The sequence below is a fragment of the Scyliorhinus canicula genome, chromosome 2 (genome assembly GCF_902713615.1).
Source record: "Scyliorhinus canicula chromosome 2, sScyCan1.1, whole genome shotgun sequence".
Taxonomy (NCBI): domain Eukaryota; kingdom Metazoa; phylum Chordata; class Chondrichthyes; order Carcharhiniformes; family Scyliorhinidae; genus Scyliorhinus; species Scyliorhinus canicula.
Window position 1 is genome coordinate 260,171,610 of NC_052147.1, and position 14,612 is coordinate 260,186,221.

The window sequence follows — 14,612 nt, forward strand, 5'->3', positions numbered from 1 at the left end:
ATTCCTGGTCATAGCTGGTGGAGAGGTGGGAACCAAGTGACATGGGCCTCTGGCTTGTGAAACAAGAACTACTGCCTTGCTGAACTGCATAGCTCAGTCTGCTGTTTACCATCTAACTAGCAGCTTCATGGAATAGTAACTCTGCCCAGGTTGAACACCTGGTCCCATCTACGCTGCTTCTGCTGGAAATTCCATACCATTGCCTAAAAGACAGGCGCATCTCATCATGTGAAATCAACGTCGCTGGTATATTGAATTACACAGAATCAATTTTTAACCTCCTAACCTTCGTGATTGGATTTTGATCCTGGACTCTGGGACCCGCGTAAAACATTGTCTCTGAGTATGGAGGCAAGGGAATGGGACAGTTCAGCGCCGCCGTTTCAGCGCCAGGACGTTTCAGCGCCAAATATTTCAGCGCCAGAACGTTTCAGCGCTCATTCATTCAGAAATCATTCTTGAGTATGGTCACAGGTATGACACAGGTATACCAGCTTTTACACTTAGTTATTTGGTCATTTCATCGTTCTAACTGTCTTTAGATTTTGTTGGAGTTTTATTATGATTACTGTTTAGATAATGTTAGAGTTTTGTTAACAAGTTTTTATACTTACTTAGTTATTTGGTAAATTTCTTTTGGTAAATTTGGTAAGTTCCATATCTTTAAACCCATGGCTGAATCAGTGAAAAGCAAGCGAGGCAGAGAGAAGTTCTGTCATGAAGGTTTTATATATCGTTTCGACAAAGAAAGCAAGAAACAAAAGCAAGTTAAGTTTTGGCGATGCCATGAGGATGGTAGGTGCAAGGCCCGCATTCACACGTTAGAAAGAGAGGTGATCGAAAAGATCAACGAACATACTCATCCCCCATCTGCAGTTGCTATCGAAGTGGAAAAGGTCATAACTGATGCGAGAGACCGGGCTGAAAAGACTTGTGAGCCTCCAAGTACGATTATCAACAAGTGCATTGAAAAAATGTCCGTGGCAGGTATGGCACAGTTACCAAACAGGCAGGCAATGCGAAAAATTATTCGTAGAAAACGAGACGAAGTTAATCAGGTCCCCGATAATCCAAGATCGATTCAAGAGCTTCAGTTACCTCATGAATACATGATGTATAAAACCCACCCCAGAAACCGAGGAAAATTTCTGTTTAAAGGATAGTGGTACGAACAACGAACGGATTATTATATTTGGGAGAGAGAGTTGGTTAGAACACATGGCAACTTCCACGACTTGGTATGCTGACGAAACATTTGCGGTAGCACCACACCTATTTTATCAAGTTTATATCATCATGGTTAGGAAAAATAACGGTGTTCACCCTGTATTGTACGCGCTTTTACAAAACAAACAGTATGCGACCTATATGATGTTGTTTGCGACGGTAAAAGAGATGATTACAAACGCAGGACCTGCCATTATCAATTGTGATTTTGAACGCGCTGCTTTTACCGCCATGAAAGACTCCTTCCCCAATATAGAAGTAAGAGGCTGCCTTTTTCATCTGTCTCAAAATATACTTAGGCAGATAAGTGGTTTTGGTCTCATGCGTTTATATAAGAGCAATCCCGATTTTGCATTACATTCGAAAATGATAACTGCCCTATGTTTTGTGCCAGTTGACGACCTTGACAGTCACGTGGATTCTTTAGCAGGTAATTTACCGGAGGAGTTAATTCCGGTTTTAAACTATTTTGAAGACAATTATATCGGCCGTCCTAATCGCCGAGGAGCAGGCAGACGAAGTCCTTTATTTCCTACCGAGATGTGGAATATGTATCAAAGAACATTAGATGGGGATGACAGAACAAATAACTATGCTGAGGCGGCCAACAGGAGATTGAAAAGTGAACTGTTAATGTCACACCCAACTATCTGGAAGTTCATTGATGTCCTTAAGCATGTTCAAAAGGGAAGAGACGAGCACTTCGAGAAACTTTTAGCTGGCAATGAACCTCAATTAAAATTACTTAAATATAGAAAAGCTGATGAGAGGATATTGAAAATTGTTTCCGAATATGGCAGCAGGAATGAAATTGACTACCTTCGTTCAATAGGGCACAATTTAACAAACTAAATGCGTTTTTTCCAATGAATATCCAATGAATGTCCAATGAACTTTCTTTTTAATGATTGATTTTATGAACTTACAGATTTGTAAATTGTTTTAATGTACTGTTTTTGGATCTTTATAAGTGGATCTTTTACAATAAAAACATTTTGTTAACACTTGAGTTTTATTTCATTTTATGAACTTACAGATTTGTAAATTGCTTAGTGCCAAAAAAAATTCTGTCATAACTATATGACAACATTGGAGATTTTTTTTTTTCTGGCGCTGAAATGTCCTGGCGCTGAAAAGTCCTGGTGCTGAAACGGCGGCGCTGAAACGTACCGCACCCTGGAGGCAATGTTGTGACCCTCCTTTAATGTACGTGCGTGTCAGTAACAACACTCTGGAATTCAATTGTTAAGCGTACATTGTTTTGATTTATTGTCACATGTACCGAGGTACAGTGAAAAGTATTGTTCTTCATACATTCCATACATGAAAAAGGACATACATAAATACAAAATGTAAATACATAGACACAGTCAGTGGGTAAAGCATACAGAGTGTAGTACTATTCAGCAGAGAAAATGTGTGGAGAGATCAGTTCAGCCCATAACGGGGTCATTCAGGAGTCTGGTAACAGCGGGAAGAAGCTGTTTTTGAATCTGATAGTGCATGTTCTCAGACTTTTCTACCCCTGCCCGATGGAAGCGAGAATAAGCCGGGTGGGAGGGGTCTTTGATTATACTGCCCACTTACCCAGGGCAGCGGGAAGTGTAGACCGAGTCAGTGGATAGGAGGCGGTTTTGTGTGATGGGCTGGACTGTGTTCACGACTCTCTCTAGATTCTTACGGCCTTGAGCTGAGCAGTTGCCATATCAGGCTGTGATGCAGCCAGATGGTGCATCTATAAAAATTGGTAAGAGTCAATGAGGACATGCCAAATTTCCTTAGTTTCCTGAGGAAGTTTAGGAGCTGTTGTGCTTTCTTGGTCGTTGGGTGGACCAGGACAGATTGTTGGTGATGTGCACACCTAGGAATTTGAAGCTGTCAACCATTCTCCACCTCGGCATCATTGATGCCAATAGGGTGTGTTCCATACTTCGCTTCCTGAAGTCAACGAACAGCTCCTTAGTTTTTGCTGAGGGAGAGATTGTGTTGTTACACCACGCCACCAGGTTCTCTATCTTCCTCCTGTACTCTGACTCATTGTTCTTCGAGATCCGACCCACTATGGTCGTGTCATCAGCAAACTTGTAAATGGAGTTTCAGCCAAATTGTGCCACACAGTCATGAGTGTGTAGGGAGTATAGTGGGGGCTAAGTGCAGCCATGAGGGGCCCCGGTATTGAGGACAATAGTGGAGGAGGTGGTGTTGTTTATCCTTACTGATTGTGGTCTATGGGAGTCGAGGACCGGTATGATGGAGGGAGTCAGGAAGTCGAGGATCCAGTTTCACAGAGAGGAACCAAGTCCTAGGTTTTGGAGTTTGGATATGAGCTTGGCTGGGATTATGATGTTGAAGGCGGAGCTGTAGTCAATGAATAGGAGTCTGATGCAGGAGTGCTTGTTGAGATGCTTCAGGGATGAGTCGGGCCAGGGAGATGGTGGCTGCTGTGGACCGGTTGTAGCGGTATGCGAACTGCAGTGGACCAAGGCAGTTTGGAGTTGATGTGTCTCATGACCAACCTCTCGAAGCACTTCATAACGATAGATGTCAAGGCCACTGGATGATAGTCGTTGAGGCACATTGCCTGGTTCTTCTTTGGCACCGGTATGATGGTGGCCTTCTTGAAGCAGGTGAAACTTCGGAACAAAGTAGGGAGAGGTTGAAAATGTCTACGAACACACCTGCGAGTTGATCCGCGCAGGATCTGAGTGCACGACCAGGGACTCCGTCAGAACCCATTCCTTTATGAGGGTTCACTTTCAGGAAGGCCGATCTGACTTCGGAAGCTGTGATGGTAGGTATGGGTGTGTCCGGGGCTGCCTGGCAGTTCACAGAATCGTAGAATTTACAGTACAGAAGTAGGCCATTCGCCCTATCAAGTCTGCACTGGCCTTTGGAAAGAGCACGTTACTTAAGCCTACACCTCCACCCTATCCCAGTAACCCCACCTAACCTTTTGGACACTAAGGGCAATTTAGCATAGCCAATCCACCTAACCTGCACTTATTTTGGACAATGGGAGGAAACCGGTGCACCCGGAGGAAACCCACGCAGACACGCGCACAAAGTGCAAACTCCACACAGACAGTAATCCGAGGCCGGAATTGAATCTGGGATCCTGGTGCTGTGAGGCAGCAGTGCTAACTATTGTGCCACCAACAGTTTCATGGTTTCCTGCTCGAAACGAGCATAGAATGCATTGAGTTCATCGCGTAGGGGTGCGCTGCTGCCAGAGATTCTACTAGGCCTTGCTTTGTAGCCCATTATGTTTAGGCCTTGCCGCAACTGACGAGTCTGTGTTGTTAGTCTGTAACTCTAACTAAGTCTGGTATTGTCTCTTGGCATCCCTGATGGCTTTGCGGAGATTGTACCTGGATTTTTGTACAGGTCAGGGTCGCCTCTCCCTGTCCTCACCTGCCAAAATGCATCCCCTCGCACTTCTCTTCATAAAATTCCATCTGGCCCATTCTGCTTGCCTATCTATGTCCTGTTGCAGTCAATTGGTATTTTTGCTGACCTTTCTCTTCTACACCTATTCACCCCCACCAGCTATCATTTTAATTTGACCAGAGATAATTTTTGACATGTTCTTTCGTATGGGTTTATGTATGGTTCAACACAACTCCACTTGCATCATATTTCAAAGTGATAACATTTTTCAATTCATATTTCAGACAAAAGTAGCTGAGTAATTCTAGTAACTCTGTCATGCTTCTCTACAGAATGAAAGACTTGAGCATGCTAAAACCAAAGCATTACTTTTCAAAGAGTCTGAAAAACTACAGTTTGCACTCGGTGAAATAGAGATTCTAATGAAACAGCTAGACCGGGAAAAAAAGGCCTTTGAAAATGCGTAAGTTTTTCTTTTCATTTCGCCACATAACCTCCGTGTATATATTTCATAAAGTAATTAATTGGCTTTGAACTGCTTGGGGATTTTCTGAGGGCCTGGAAGGAGCCACATAAATACAGGTTTGTTCTTATAGTTTTACAGTCTCTTACAATTCTTTGGCGATTTTTGATCCTGATCTTACTGTTTTGAAACTTGTCATAAATAAGTACAGAGCTGGTTAGACTATTTTGTACTTCCCTCACAACAGTGTGCAGGGACAGAGGGATTGGGGGTGGAGTGGGGGTGTCTGTGTATGTGCATAGATCTTTGAAGGTGGCAGGAGATTTAAACTATTTCACTCCTGCTTGATCTTAAGATCAAGTGCTGTGTTAGTTTTGAGAATATCGTGCAGCTAGTTTTAAATATAACTTTCATGCATTGGCATGATTTTGTTTATCTGGTGCTGACATTCTTCGTTTTCAAAGAAAGTTATGCTGTTGCACCATCAGCACAGCCTGCTGTATTGAAATTTTGATAGTAATGGAATGCCATCAATGGAATTAGTCCGGTTGTTGCCTGCGGAAACACTTTTCTGCCTACAGAAGTTCATGATTGGAATAAGAAGAAAGTAAATAAGTAACTATTATAACTATTTGGAAGTTTCAGGAGGGAATTGTGAAAATCTACAGTTGAGAAAGGTGAAGAGCTGGAGGCAATGTATTAACGTACTGTGATATGTGATTTGTGAAGCAATAGAAAAAATGAAATTTATTGCTTGATACGTTTGTCATCTTTGGGCTAATGAGAGCCTCAAGAATATTATTGTGAATCATAGTTGCAAGAGATTGAAAGAAGGATTAAGCTTTCCTACTTGGTGGTAATTTCTCGGGAAATGTAGTTACTTTGGTAGGGACATTTCACCTGCTGCTGCCAGGTCGATTTACAGAATTGAAATACTTTTGGATGGGAACTAGACAGAATTCTGGCGGTGCTAATTGGCCCCAACAGGGTAAGAGGGGAAAGAAATGTTACTGCTGCAGGCCTTGGGCACTTAGCAATGGACCATGGCTGATTTAAGGCGCCAACATTTTTATTCAGCATGCCTCTGTGCCATAATGAAGCTTACTACTTCAGAGTGCAATACTGTCTGCATTTCTATTTGAATACACCCATCCAAACATGGCAGACCTGGCAGGGTGCCTGCCAAAAGGCTCCAAGCTGATTTTCATTAAACTCCCCTGCTTAGCAGACCCTGAAAATGGGTTGTGCAGGGAAGGAAAATCTAACCATGGCCTTTGACAGATCTGTAAAATATTCTACAAATTTACCTCCTAACAACTTGCATGTGGTACTGAACTGTAGATTGACAGTCTCTCAGCACATTTACATCTAAGTCAGGGGCTGTAGGTTGAGAGACACTGTTACTTGATGAGGCAGTAAAATGAGACTATGTTACACTCTTAGTTGGATGGCACTATTTTGAAGAAGCTTGGGGGAGTTCTACCTTGTATCTATTGCTTAATCAGCATTACAAACTGTTTACCTGATGGTTATCACATTGCAGTTTGTTAGATCCTGCTGAGTGCAAATTGGCTGCCACATTTTCTTCATTAAACTAGTGGTTGCACCTAAAGTTTTTTTTGGGAAGCCCTGAAAGATGCTATATAAATACAATATCTTTTAAGCTTCAATTAGTCTGTAGACCTCTTTGGTCTCTGCAACCATAAGATATAGGAGCAGGATTAGGCCACTCGGCCCATCGAGTCTGCTCCGCCATTCAATCATGGCTGATAGTTTTCTCATCCCCATTCTTCTGCCTTCTTCCTATAACCCCTGGTCCCCTTACTGATCAAGAATCTACCTGTCTCTGTATTTTTAAAAATATTTTTATTAATGCCTTTGTATATACATTAAACACAACCAAAACCAGAGTAAGAATAAACAGAAAACCTCATAATAAATAAATAGTTACCCAATTGCCCCAACCTCCTTACCACCTCCCCCATCCCATCTATCTTTCCTTGATACTCCCATTCCACCCGATCGAATGCCTTCTCCGTGTCCATAGTGACCCCTACCTCCATCCCTTGTCCCTTTGGGGGCATCATTATCACGTTTAATAACTGCTTAACATTAGCTGACAGATGTCTCCCCTTTACAAGCCCCGTGTTATCCTCCCCATCACCTCTAGTACACAGTCCTCCATCTGTGAGGCCAAGATCTTTGCCAGCAGTTTGGCGTCCACATTTAGCTGCGATATTGGGCGGTAGAACCTACACTGCTCCGGATCCTTGTACTTCTTCAAAATGTTTTTTAAAATAAATTTAGAGTACCCAATTTATTTTTTCCAATTAAGGGGCAATTTATTGTGGGCAATCCATCTACCCTGCACATCTTTGGATTGTGGGGGCGAAACTCACGCGAACACGGGGAGAATGTGCAAACTCCACACGGTCAGTGACCCAGAGCCGGGATCGAACCTGGGACCTCAATGCCGTAAGGCAGCAGTGCTAACCACTGTGCCACCATGCTGCCCTGTACTTCTTCAAAATTAAGGATATTGAAGCCTGCAATACGTAGGGGGGAGTTCCCCCTTATTCCTCACCTTATTGCATGCCCTTACCGGCAGAGACCCCAGATCCCCAGAAAACTTCTTCTAAAATTCGACAGGAAACTCAATCAGGCCCGGGGCCTCCCTGCCTGCAACCCCCCCCCACCCCACCCTAACCCTGCCTGCAACCCACCCCCCCCCCCCCCCCCCCCCCCCCCCCCGCCCCCCGGGGCGCCTGGAGGCTCCAAATTCCAATCCGTCTAGGACTTGAAAGATTCTATCTGACTCTCTCTCTCTCTCTTCCCCACCCCCCCGTGCCTGGAGGCTCCAAATTCATACAGCCTCTTCTTATAAAACTCTTGGAAAACCCCATTCATCCCCACCGGGTACCGGGTCCCGGGTCCAGATTGTGTCCAGTGTCATGTATCACAATTGTATTGAAGCACCTCAGAGTACAACATGATGAATGTTGAAAATTTGAATAACATACAAACATGTCTTATTTTCACCCTTTACAAAGATTGGGAAGTATTAAAAACAAAGCATTGAAGGAGTCAACGAAAAATGACAAGTTAAAAAGCAAATGCAATGGTAAGTCATAGTACCATTCTTCTAAATTCTCTTTTTTCTGTGGCATATGTTGCGAACTATAATTTATTCCCATGAAGTTTTTCCCATGAAGTTTTAAAGTGAACTTGTTGACATTTATAATTTTCCTCTATTTTTTCTCACTCACGCCCATGCGCATGCACACATGTAGATGCGTACACGGGTATGTATACCCACCTGCTTTGCGGCTGGGAAATGTGCAACAGAGGTACAATGGGCGGGATTCTCTGTTTCAGAAACTCAGTGTTGACGCCGGGACTGAATCAGTAAACTTCTACGACAACTAAATTGGCGCCGTTCCGGACCAATTCATGATCCATTAATGGGCTAGCACCAGCGCTATGTGGATAACGATCCATTCCAATGAAAAAAGGTGCCCGATTCGTCGGGATTGCCACTGGGAAGCTGACAAGCTGGAGCTGCATATTAGCATTCCACTCCCCACACACACTCATTCCAGCCAAAAAGTGGGCCGCACAGAGAACGGCACTCCAGTTTGCAGATGCCGAACTGGAGACCCTGCTGGACAACCCCCTACCCCCTCCTCCCCCCAGTAGAAGGCAGCCCACAACCGGCGGGAGAAGACTGGAGGGGGGACAGCTGGACCTGCGGCCCCCCACCGGAGCAGCAGGGACTGGACCTGGTTGGTGGGACCAGAGAAGGGCCAAGGCAGAGGTTGGCATTGGGCAACGAAGTGAGACTCTGCTGCGTTGCGGTTTCCCATGGCATGCACGGTATGGCCTCAACCCACGATCCAATCATGCGTCATGTCTTGTGTCTTGCTCGATCACTTGGCGATGAGGCGGGCCCTTCTGGTGTCCCTCAACCTAACCCCAAGCCAATTCCAGTGACGAGGAGGTGATGGGTAGCGAAGAATGTGCCCAAATGCCAGCCAGGTACAACCCGGAGCACCAGTCCAGGGACGACACTGACTTCCCATCACAGCTGTCTCCAAAACCCTCCACCATCCCAGAGACGCTCAACTTAGTTGGGCACTTCAGTGAAGAGGCTCATGGGGCACCATCTGATTTACATCACACACATGCTGCGGTACATCAGGTGGAGATAGGAACACCCGAGGGGGCGGACAGTCAGAAGGCTACCCAACCCCCAGGATTAGCTGATGTCCAGACGGATTTCAGGCTTTTAGAAAGGACGGTCTCATTGAGAATGGAGATGCAGACACAGAGCCAGGGACCTACATGAGGCGCTGTCAGCAACTATCCAACGCTTGCCTGTGCAGTTGGAGGAGTCCAACCACATGCAGGGGCAGGAGGCGGTGCCACCCAGGCCAATACCGCACGGTGGAGGCCTTGGGGCGAAGGTATCTGTCATGGGTCAGGATGTTCAAGGCCTCGGGCACTCTGTACGGGCGGTGGCCAAGGCACAGGACAGGACTGTCCCGTCACTGGCAGCTATGTACCAGGATCGCCTGCAGCTCCAGAGCTTGGCCCAGTCATAACGGGTTATGGCTGACGGCGTCATTGGCATTACCTGGGCGCTGGCTGACCTGTGTCAATCCCGGAGGGAGGTGGCATAGTCCCAGAGGAAGGTGGCCTAGTCCCTGTGCTCCATGGCCACGAGCATGGAGACCCTGAGATGAGAGCGGGCATCCTGGATTGGTGGCACCAGGTGGCGGGGGTGCCACAGGAGTTAGCTCCGGTTGCACCCCTGCCCCAAGGGTAGCCCGGGGGCCATCGGGCACCCCGGGGGAGGAGGAGGTGACGGGGCCTGTGCCAGTGACTCCTACCGGGGTAGTGCAGGAACACCACAGCGCCTCGGACCCCTCTCCCCATCCTTGTCCCTGGCGTATCCGTTGGGCAGTGGGAAGAACAGGGTGGCACCACGCCACTTTGAACACCTGAGCGACTGCCGGATAACCCCTAGAGCTTACCCCTCACCCGGTGAAGTGCCTCGAAGGTGTCAGGGACCGTTGAGTTGCCAGGATGAAGGTGTCGTGCACACTGCCCATGTATCAGGCACAGACATATATGATGTGCAGCTCCTGGACACACACCAGCTGCACTTGCATTGAGTGGAACCCTTTTCGGTTTGTGAAGACTGGCCCATCATGAGCCGGTGCTCATAGTGGGACATGCATCCCGTTGATCACCACCTGGACCTAATAGGACGCCGCCTGGTGCCTGAAAGGACCCCATGATGTAAATTATCAGAGCGACCACCACCTTGGAGGCCGCCAGGAGTGGGTGTCCTCCCACATACCTCCGCGGTTCCAGGTGTGCCATGATCCGGCAGATATGGCGCACTATGGGCGAGATTCTCCCAAACCGGGAGAAATCATGAGGCTGGCGTCAAAAACGGGCGGGTTTGACGCCAGCCTCCGCCCCCCCCCGACCGGGAACCGATTCTGGTCCCCGGTCGGGGCTAGCATGCCGCGGCCGTGAACTCCGGCATCGCGGGCTTAACGAATTTCGTTAAGCCCGCTTGCCAGAGTTTGCGACGGCTGACGCGTCACATGACGTCAGCCGCGCATGCGCGGATTGGAAGACTCCAAACCGCGCATGCGCGGATGACGTCATCGCGCATTTGCGTGAAACCCGCGCATGCGCGTGCCGGGATGCCCCTCAGCCGCCCCGCGAATGGATACAGCGGGGCGGCAGAAGGACAAAGAGTGCGCGGGGTAAGTACCCGCGATCGGTGGGCACCGATCGCGGGCCCATGGCACCCTTGACACGGCCGTGGTACTGCCGTGCCAATCGGTGCCATGGTTCCCAAGATCCGAACTTTACGGCCGTTTTTACGAACGGTCAGACTTCGACCCATCGACCAGCTGAGAATTGCTGCTCGCCGTAAAAAAACGGCGGGCAGCGATTCGTGTCGGGAGGCGGGCGTGGGGGGGGGGGAATAGCGGGAGGGCGTCAGACTAGCGTGGCCGTAAAAATTTACGACCCCCGCTATTCTCCGCACCGTCGTGAGTGCGGAGAATCGCCCCCTATATGTTCCTGCTCAGCCGGGATTTTCAACGGCATGCAGGTCCGCCAGGACCTCAAATGACAGACGCTGCCGGTACACATAAGGCCTAATGCAGTCCCTCCTTCCCACGCCCTCCCCGGCCTGTTAGACGGCCAGCTCTCATCCTCACAGGCTGCCTCCTGTGTTCCTCTAGGGCAGGCTCGGCTAATGCAGGTTCCTCCCTGAGCAGTTCCTGCTCGTACAGCCTTGGTGCATCCCCCAAAGCTTCGACAGCCAGGATGAAGGCTACCATTCCTTGTTGGATTCCGAAGTCCATTGCCCACAGGGGGTGAAAGGCAGACATGTGAGTATGGTGCGTATCCCTGTGCCCAACCGGGTTCAATGGGCTATACAGTGGCCCCAGTCTGCACTGCAGCCCCGGCCCCTGCATGTCACTCTTCCATCCCCAGCAGCGTTTTTTCCCCCCCTCCCTGCAATCTGCCCTCTGCACTACATCCCTGGCCCCGTCAGTGCCTGGCCTCTGGACCTGGAACCAGTCCCTGCCGGCAATGCTACCGGTGGCTGGCGCTACCCATGCCAGCCGTATGCTCTGCTCCCCCCATCCGGCGCCCTGCTGTATGAGTTTCCGTGGATGTTGCCCTTGGATGGGCCGCATGATGCCCCGCTGGCAGGTGCCGTCTGGTTGTGGCTGGGAGGTGGAGAGCGGTTGGTTGGGTGGAGGGAGGAGTTGCGGAGGGGTGTGTTGGTGGGGTGGAAGGAGACGTCCGGGTGGGGGGGGGGGGTGTACCCATATGGCCAGTGTCACTCTATGTAACCATGGGCGACGGTGCCTGGTCAGTGGGTTGCATAGAACATACAGTGCAGAAGGAGGCCATTCGGCCCATCGAGTCTGCACCGACCCACTTAAGCCCTCCCTTCCCTATAACCCAATAACCCCTCCTAACCTTTTTTGCCAGTAAGGGCAATTTAGCACGGCCAATCCACCTAACCTGCATGTCTTTGGACTGTGGGAGGAAACCGGAGCATCCGGAGGAAACCCACGCACACATGGGGAGAATGTGCAGACTCCGCACAGACAGTGACCCAGCAGGGAATCAAAGCTGGGACCCTGGTGCTGTGAAGTCACAGTGCTAGTCACTTGTGCTACCATGCTGCCCTGCAAGGTGGCTGCCCTGCAGACCCTTGCAATGGCGGTACATGCCTGGACACCGTCCCGGTCTTGGAGGTCACCGTGACCCATCCCCTGGTCATTCCTGTCACCCCCCGCTACCCTGGCAGATGCCTCCCATGACCAGACATGCCAGCGGCAGGTTCAGCAGCCCCCAGTCACGCCTCCGGAAACGTGCTATCTCCTCTCTCTCTCCCTCTGGAGCCACGCTTATTTCCCGATTTTAAAGCCACAAGTGAAACTTGTCATTGGTAATTCTTCCTGGCAGAGGCAGAGCATCGCGTTACCCCAGGAGTATACCAGGTCAGACCCATTAATGATTTTTTAAAAAATTGCAAGTACCCAATTCTTTTTTCCATTAAGGGGAAATTTAATGTGACCAATCCAACTACCCTGCACATCTTTGGGTTGTGAGGATAAGTCCCACGCAAACACGGGGAGAATGTGCAAACTCCACACGGACTGTGACCTGGGGTCGGGATCGAACCCGGGTCCTCAGCGTCGTGAAGCAGCAGTGCTAACCACTGCGCCACCGTACTGCCCCAGGTCCATTAATGCTATGCCAATGGTGTTTACTGTATATGGGAGCAGAATGCTTTAACACCACTGTCGAAGCACCGGAGCATGGCATTCTGTCGGGTGCCTGGCGCCATCCAAGATTTTCAGCTAGCGCAATTCTCCGTCCAATCACATTTTGCGATTCCGGCGTTGCTGAACAGAGACTCCTGCCCAATATACTTGTTCAGGTTTGTGTGTGCCTAATTTTCCTTTCCCTCGTCACTATAATGGACTGGAGGCCATTCCTGGTACAATTCCCTGGGTCTGACAGCTTCATATTCTTCAGCAGCAATTCAAGATCTGATTGGTAAATTGTATAACTTCTTTTGGGGCACTCTTTAATCTGCTGCTGCATCTCTTTTTGGCAACTCTGCTTGGGTACTGACTGCAGCAAATTACTATGCAAATCTTTTGAGAATACTGAATACTCTATGATGATACTTAAGCTGATAGTAACAAACAGTTACCAAAAATGTTAGAAATATTTAATTTCATTGACAGATAGCAGATTGCAGGAATGATAGCGTATAAATTTCCTGAAAATTTTATGGTAAATTTTGTCAGGGAATAATTCAGTAGAGTTAGAGAGAAACTAATTATTTGTGAAAACAAAATGTTTTCTTTTCAGAGATTGAGCATCAGATGGAAAAACAAGATGATATTTTGAGTAGGAAGGAGGGTCAGATTGAAGAACTTTATCAACTACTTGCAAAGCAGAAAGATACATTGAAGTAAGTGTGTAAACCTGTCTTCTTTGATGTGTTACAGTCAGAAATATTCTTAATATTTTGAAGGGTCTGATTCTGTGTTCTGTATGCAGGCAACAGGTTGCTGACTTCGAAATACAGAAACAACAAGATGCTTACATAGCACGTGTGCTGAAAGAAAAAAAGAGGAAACCCACACAGACATTGGGAGAACGTGCAAATTCTATGCAGTCACCTGAGACAGGAATTGAACTCGGGTCCCTGGCGCAGTGAGGCAGTGCTAACCACTGTGACATTGTGCCGCCCCTGGATACAATACATGTTAGCTTTGCCAAACACCAATGGTAAACATGAACAAATGTTGCTGCTAAGATATGTTAGATCAGATCAACCTAATGCCATGCTGTTGTACTTATTTGTGATTGACATTATGATCCTTATCAAATATCAACTTCCTTTTTTTGGAACAATCTTACTGTAACCACTGCTATTAGGAACGGTACAATCAAGGTTCAGTGTGACATCTGTACATAGTTACTGTTATTAATAAAATTAATTTCCTGTTGTGTACTGTCAGGTTGTCATCTCTGAGGTTAATGGTCGTGCATTCAGGCTGATAGTTAACCTGTGATTGTGTCCTTTTAATGCTTTCACTTGAGAATTCCCACAAATATTTTCCAGTCTTGATAATTGTCCAGCTAACCTTGTATTGTTTGATCGCTTACAGTAAATTACAGCTGCTATTAAGTAATTTGAACAAGAAAACTGCCAACATATTCTCTTAACACTATGGAGTGGCATGGTGGCACAGTGGTTAGTATTACTGCCTCAGGGCAGCTGGTAGCATTGTGGATAGCACAATGGCTTCACAGCTCCAGGGTCCCAGGTTCGATTCCAGCTTGGGTCACTGTCTGTGCGGAGTCTGCACATCCTCCCCATGTGTGCGTGGGTTTCCTCAGGGTGTTCTGGTTTCCTCCCACAGTCCAAAGATGTGCAGGTTAGGTGGATTGGCCATGATAAATTGCCCTT

The 14,612-nt window shown here is 47.7% G+C and overlaps 1 protein-coding gene across 1 annotated transcript in view; it reads left to right on the plus strand.

Moving 5' to 3' along the window:
* LOC119962113 (spermatogenesis-associated protein 24-like) overlaps window positions 1–14,151 on the plus strand; it is a 40,156-nt gene extending 26,005 nt beyond the window's left edge. Inside the window, exons 3-6 of the mRNA XM_038789997.1 lie at window positions 4,947–5,077; window positions 8,128–8,198; window positions 13,505–13,607; window positions 13,697–14,151. Coding sequence (XP_038645925.1) covers window positions 4,947–5,077; window positions 8,128–8,198; window positions 13,505–13,607; window positions 13,697–13,856 — 465 coding nt within the window. The 3' untranslated portion in view covers window positions 13,857–14,151. The remainder of the gene's footprint in view (window positions 1–4,946; window positions 5,078–8,127; window positions 8,199–13,504; window positions 13,608–13,696) is intronic.
* Window positions 14,152–14,612: the final 461 nt, after the last annotated feature.